This window comes from Poecilia reticulata, chromosome 3 (genome assembly GCF_904066995.2).
Source record: "Poecilia reticulata chromosome 3, P_reticulata-male-v2, whole genome shotgun sequence".
NCBI classification, from domain to species: domain Eukaryota; kingdom Metazoa; phylum Chordata; class Actinopteri; order Cyprinodontiformes; family Poeciliidae; genus Poecilia; species Poecilia reticulata.
In genome coordinates, this window is record NC_088832.1 from 11,378,794 (window position 1) to 11,385,195 (window position 6,402).

General features: G+C 39.6%; 2 protein-coding genes across 3 annotated transcripts in view; one reads left to right on the top strand and one right to left on the bottom strand.

Annotated features, from left to right (window-relative positions):
• fbn1 (fibrillin 1) overlaps positions 1 to 1,993 on the top strand; it is a 67,433-nt gene extending 65,440 nt beyond the window's left edge. For both annotated transcript variants that reach the window (XM_008404597.3, XM_081605070.1), the window contains one exon: positions 441 to 1,993. In XM_008404597.3, the coding sequence (XP_008402819.1) occupies positions 441 to 824 (384 nt within the window). In that variant the 3' untranslated portion in view covers positions 825 to 1,993. The remainder of the gene's footprint in view (positions 1 to 440) is intronic.
• Positions 1,994 to 2,351: 358 nt separating this feature from the next.
• Positions 2,352 to 5,232, bottom strand: dut (deoxyuridine triphosphatase). The gene is made up of 7 exons (XM_008404596.3): positions 5,017 to 5,232; positions 4,244 to 4,391; positions 3,758 to 3,849; positions 3,624 to 3,668; positions 3,444 to 3,518; positions 2,833 to 2,903; positions 2,352 to 2,500 (listed from the first exon to the last, which is right to left on the bottom strand). The coding sequence occupies exons 1-7, from the start codon at positions 5,129 to 5,131 to the stop codon at positions 2,444 to 2,446; spliced, it is 603 nt and encodes a 200-aa protein (XP_008402818.1). The 5' UTR covers positions 5,132 to 5,232; the 3' UTR covers positions 2,352 to 2,443.
• Positions 5,233 to 6,402: the final 1,170 nt, after the last annotated feature.

The window sequence follows — 6,402 nt, forward strand, 5'->3', positions numbered from 1 at the left end:
GCTGATCAGATCTGACCAAATCTGATGAACAGATGGATTTGGTCAGATCCATCTCTTTTTTTAAACATGTCCCTGTTTAAACAAAAAAGAAAAAAGAAAGCGCATCTGCACAGCACGAAAACTGTCAACAGCATATATAACTGTAGGGAGGGTGTGTGCAGGGTGAGGTGGATATTTCATTTTCTTATTACTGCGTCACCTGTGTTTGGCATCCCTGCAAAAGACAATAAAGGGTTGGACTGTGATGCTAAGTGATTTAACAATTAGCTAAACAACTAGTGATGACATCTCTCAGCATTTAACCAAAAATCTCATTTAAAAATTTACAAACGAGCATAAAATCATGTTGGTGCATGACTGAAATGTACAGAGTGTGACCTGACTGTTGAATTAGTTCTGTTGAAAGGTGAACTTCACAAAGTTTTGTTTTAACTCTTCAGCTCACCGAGGACAACGCAGTAAGCCTGGCCAGCATGGACATCGAAAGCACGCTCCAGTTGCACCTGAATGTCAGCGACCTCAGCTACCGCGAGCACATCCTGGAGTTCACCCCGGCCTTGTCCGCGCTCAGCGACCACGTGCGCTACAGCATCGACAACGGGAACGAAGAAGGCCTCTTCAAAATCAACCAGAGGGACGGAGTCAGCTACCTGCATTTGAGTAAGAAGGTCCTCCCGCCGGGGGCGTACGACCTTCAAATCAGCAGCGTCCCTCTGTACAGGAAGAAAGAGCTGGCCGAGCTGGAGGACCAACACGATAAAGACTACCTCACAGGACAGCTGGGAGATGTACTGAAGATGAGGGTGCAGCTCGTCCTCCATTAACCATCACCAGACTGAGAGGGGCAGATGTTGCTGGCAGCTGCCGATCCAGCGTCATGCTCACACTGCCCTAAAGGCCAAACAATCGAGACTCTGAATAACTAGCTAGGGGCAACTAGGGGCTCGCCACCAAAGAGACAAAGTGGGAAGGGGGGATTATGACACCATTTGATCACCAAAGATGATTCTACATATCATAGATACAGATTCTATGAAAGGAATAGCAGCTAAGTGAGGAAATGTTCGCTTGAAGTCTAAGGAAACACATCTCCAGCTGTGTTTAGAGCACTGTCGAGAGTGTGAATAGGTTTTTATTTTACTGTTAAATGTCATATGATGATATGTGGAATCAGATGCCACTTGGAGGGGCATGCGGGCTGCAGAAAGCTATTTTATTAACTCAACTTGGTCGAAAGAGAAGAATGGGTTGAGTCACAATAGTCTGATATCAATTAATTTCCTCCCCTTGAGAAGTTATAGGGAATGTCTTCTTCCCCAGACGAGGAAAGATGAAAACAGTTGGGGGAGGGGGGGGGAATGTTTTTAGGAGAGGGAAGGAACCCACTGTGGACTATTGAGATGTAACCACATCTGAGCTTGAATGAATCCTACTGCCTATTTAAACTCTGCTTTCCCATCTTTCCCACTGATCCAATAATCCGTATCCGTATTGGTGCTAACAACACATCTACAGACTTCTGAATGCACTGCACTACGAACCCAAGACCTTAGTAGTCAAATATGATCCCGTCGGTCATTCTGAAGAATCCGTGTCCTTGCCGCTGCAACAACTAGCTTCAAAGCCTGTCCGCTCTCTTCTGTGTATGTAAATTGTGTTTATACTGTAATAATCAGTGCCACTTTTAATCTATAAAGCATTTGTAAACTATAGGAAGCCCCTGGAATAGAGGGGGTCATAATGGTGCTTATAATGACCAACTACTTCCTTTGTAAACAGTGTATACAGACATGCAGTACACACACACACACACACACCACATTTTGATGATGCCAAACCTGGGCCTTCATGATTATGCACTGAGGTCTCTGTGGCCACATGTTCTCTCACAAGTAAAATCAGTGCTGCATTGTTACAGACCAGCCGGTTCTCTGTTCACATCAGTGAGGGTTTAGCTGTAAATCCACACAATAAAAACATATTTTTTTGTGTATGCATGTGGTTTTATTTCCTCCTCCCCCTCTTTCATCAGGGTCAAAATAACAAGCAGTTATAACAGCCGAGCCACGCCGCTCCTCCTCTGCAGTTGTTTGATCAAAGTGAGGAATGTTTCGGCCCGTGGAAGTCAGATTAAGTCAAATAGCCGGATGCAATACGCCAAAGTATCTCAAACTTTCACCCCATGTTGGAGAAAAACTGCACTTGCAAAGGAATGTGATTTGAAGCACAAGTTTGAATTCTTGTCTACTACTGCCCCCTTGTGGAGGTTTGGAAGACTTTTGGCTTGTGGAGCATTGTTGAATGAAACAACACGACTGCAATGAACTGAAATTAGTAAAAAATAAATGGACTTTTATGTATGAAAAAAATAGCTTTATTAGCACCTAATTTTTATTACCATATAAGAACAACTTATTGCTAATACAGTAACATGATGGAGCCCTCAGTTGCGCCCAGTAGATCCAAAGCCTCCAGCACCACGAACGGTTTCATCGAGAGTCTGGGGGAAAAAATTGAGCAAATTAAACAAGCCAAATAAAAATTACTTAGCTTACTTGTGTATATATAGACAATTTGGAAATGTATGTGCAAGAATGTTTAAAAACCTAGAACATTTATTTGTAAAAGTGATGCTATTAAACAATTTCTGATCAATGCATATAGCTGTTTTTTTTTCCAGTGCACCATCAAGAAGCAAAGGGTTAAAGCTGTAACCAGACTGAACATTCCCCTTTTGGTTTTCAGTTCATACCTTGCATTAGTTCAAGTTTAGACAAACTGGAAACACCTGAAAGGCAGGAGTGCAAGTGAAAGTCAAAATGGTCAGTTTACCTCTTCCTCCACCAGATCTGGGTAGCAGATTTTCTCACACACCAGCTGAGCAACTCTGTCACCCTTTTTCACTGTGAAGAGCAACATGAGACAATGATTAACTTGGACGATAGACAGCATGTCCTTTTATGTCATTCAGCGCAGTAAGCTCTGCACCGTATCAATTTCCTGGTTGGTGGGGGGAAAAAAAAAACCTGACTTAAAACAAAGTTATTGTGTTGTTGGACATTGGGAAGTTACTTTACATAAACAACATGCTTCTAAGGATAAAAACTGTTAGTACAGATGTGAATTAAGTGAAAGGCACAGTGATCTGGGCAAAATGTTAACAATTTTAAAAGGTAAACTTTTTTTTGTAATAAAGTCCACATTCATTTTACATGATCATTTTAGATAACATTAAATCTAATTTACAAAAAGTGTGATTGAATATTCCAGCTTTTAGATCAAATGGAAAAACTCACCACCAGGGGAATCATTTCAGGCTGTTGCCACTGTATTCCACCAGGGGGCATAAAATTAATTTGATCCAACAATGACATCAAGTATCTGTCATTTGAGGGGACCTTTGATAAACCTTCCTATGCCTAAATACCAATGACAGAACTCACCTTCAAATGTTTCTTTGCCAAAGTTGAAGAGCACGACTCCTACATTACCCCGGTAATCTTCATCTACAACACCAGCTGTGAACACACACACACACACACGCACACACACAAGCAGTCGAAATGCATAAATACATGATCTGATTATGCGAATCTGAGGCACACATTTCTGCTCAGACTCACCACCAACATCAATGAAATGTTTAGCTGCCAGTCCAGATCTTGGTGCTGAAAGAAAGAAATATAAAAAGCTTGAATTCACATGAGCCAAACAGGAAGTGTGACTGAGGAGCACAAGCCGCATGTCAGAAACTCACCAACTCTGCCGTAACAGCCATGAGGAACAGCAATCTGGATGTCTGTCTTCACAATCGCCTTATCCAGGGGACCAATGGAGTAATCATAAGCACTGTTGTGTCAAATGAAAAGCAAACAGCTTCACACACGGTTCAATATGTGACAGTGCAGAAAACTCTACAACGAATAAGATTTCTAGTACCATATATTGCAAAACAGACACAGAAGACTGTCTGTTCTGTTAAAGCAATGAACATATCTTGATTTTTTTTTTCAACATATGTTTAGTAGTTATTTTTCCATTTTAATAAGGACAAACAAACAAAAAATAGGGAGACAGAACAAACTGCCACACAACAGCATTAGCATTATGATACACCGGCTTAAAAAAAATTATAAAATAAAATAAATAAATCAGAAAAAAAAATGCAAAAAAAATATCTTGAATTAAAAATGGCTGCAAAGAAAACAGAATAGTCACACAGCAAGGAAAAATAAAAACCAACCTGTAGAGATCATATCCTGCTGCTTTTGCAGAACCTCGTGTAGGTGTTGTGGCATGCTCCGAAAGTTTAGAAAATCTAAGCACGTATTTTTCCTCTTCAGTCTTTGTTTCTGTTCTTGCTCTCTTGGATGGAGATACTGCAGACACATCTGTAACATCCAGGACAGGCATGATGGCAACGTGATCCCAGTATACAACTGACAATAATTTGATCTGACTAAAATAATTACGTGTTTGCAAATTTAACGCTAAAAACTACAGTTTTCTACTATGACCTGCTTCCCTAGTTTTAAGCGAAGCCTGTTTTTCCCGCGTTTTCCCGCCCTCCACACGTCACGTCCGCATACGTCACAAAACGGAAACAGAATTATACAACACAAAATGCTAACTTTTCACTTTTATTATCTCGAATAACCTGCTATAATAACAAAACCACATAGTCCAAAATTGGGCAAGAAATAAAAATATGACTAAATCAGAACAAAGCTTTGTTGCCATAGCAACTATAGATGACGCTAAAAAGATTCTCGCGACAGTTACAGGTGTAAACAAACTAAACCTTAAAGCTACATTAGCTCTTTGAGTAAAACGAAGCCATTTAAGATTTGTAGATGTGATTCACGTTAATGACATACTAGAATCAAACAAAGAAGGTGGCGAACACACTGTATGAGCACAATATGTACTGTGACATGAGACAAAAACCAAAGCCTGTCAATTACAAAATGCTAGGTAGGCTAGCTAAGCTAACGCTGTGTTCTCCATCTTGCTTGCCTTTGTTTTGAGAGAGCATCTGCGTGTGAAACTGTCTTTCAAAGAAACCCGGAGCAGGTTTGGATACCGATAAGCATCGCAGGAGGTCCTTTAGTCTGACCTGTATTCCTTTCATTTTTCGTTTCCTGATAGCAGCTCACATCAGCCCAGATCCTGTTAGATGAGTAATACTCCTCCTACCTCTTTCCCTTCCAGAGCACGCAACCAAGAGGCGTTTGCTTAGTAGTAATGGACAGAAACATAAAGCTCACTGACCTAAACGCGCTAAAATGTATAAATATTTGTGTCAATTCACCGTGAATTTCTATTTTGGAGATATATAATTTCCATGCACATTTTCTCTTATTCAATATGCGCACATGGCCAGTTTTATATGAAATTGAACGTTTTCTCGCTTGAATAAAGATGCCACATTTTGCATGGCTCTTTATTAAAAGCACACCAGTTTTTGTTTTTTTTTATTTCCGGAGATTTTCAGATTTACTCCTATTTTCTTCTTACAAGATGGAAAAATATATGTATTCCTCGTGACATGTTGGTCTGTGTCATAATAGAAATATATTTGCAGACATATATAGGCAGTACTACAAAAATATACCACATCTTGTGAAGGTATTTATACTCAGAACTTTTTGCCCATTATGTCATGTCACATCCACACAATATGCTACATTGAGGTTTTATTTGACACATCAACACATGCAGTTGCACACTTATGTGGAAAGAAACTGGTGGTTTGAAACATGTCAACAAATCTGAAAAGTTTGTGCTATTTTGCCATTCTTCTTTGCAAAGTAGTTTGAAATCAGTCAGATTGGATGGAGACAAATTTCCAAATGAATTTAGAACTGGGCATTCCATCTGCTTTAGATCTAAATCATTCAATCTATCCTTCATCCATCTATCCTTTGCTGACCATAGTGAAAAACATGTTTATCAACACAGATAATTGTTTCCCTGTCTTGACGATGATCAGTAATGTGCAGTATTAGTTTTACATAATTTTTTAATTTTTTTAGATGACAGATCAACCGATAGTGTAAGATGTTCAAAGTTTGGAATATTGGTTTATAGCCGCACACTCATTCATAGGTTCACAGCTTTATCCCTGTCTTGTTTTCTGTGTTTCTTGGTCTTCATTATGCTAATTGTTCTCAAAATTACCTCAGAGCCCTCTCCAGAACAGCTGGATTTAAACTGAAAACAAATTAAAGACAGATGGACTCCATTTACTATTTAGGTGACTTCTGAATACAATTAGTCCCTCCCACCCCCCATTTCTAATCTGTACACTACTATGTGCTCATACCACAAGCACAACAATTGCTGATAAGATACACTTACCTTTGTGTTTTTTGAAAAAGAATATGGGAAAATATTTTTGAT

Coding starts and splice junctions, on each gene's coding strand:
- dut (XM_008404596.3), bottom strand. CDS start 5,131: ATGAAAGGAATACAGGTCAGACTAAAGGACCTCCTGCGATGCTTATCG. Junction 4,392..5,016: donor GATGCTCTCTCAAAACAAAG/GCAAGCAAGATG, acceptor TGGATGTTACAG/ATGTGTCTGCAGTATCTCCA. Junction 2,904..3,443: donor TGGCAAAGAAACATTTGAAG/GTGAGTTCTGTC, acceptor TGCTCTTCACAG/TGAAAAAGGGTGACAGAGTT.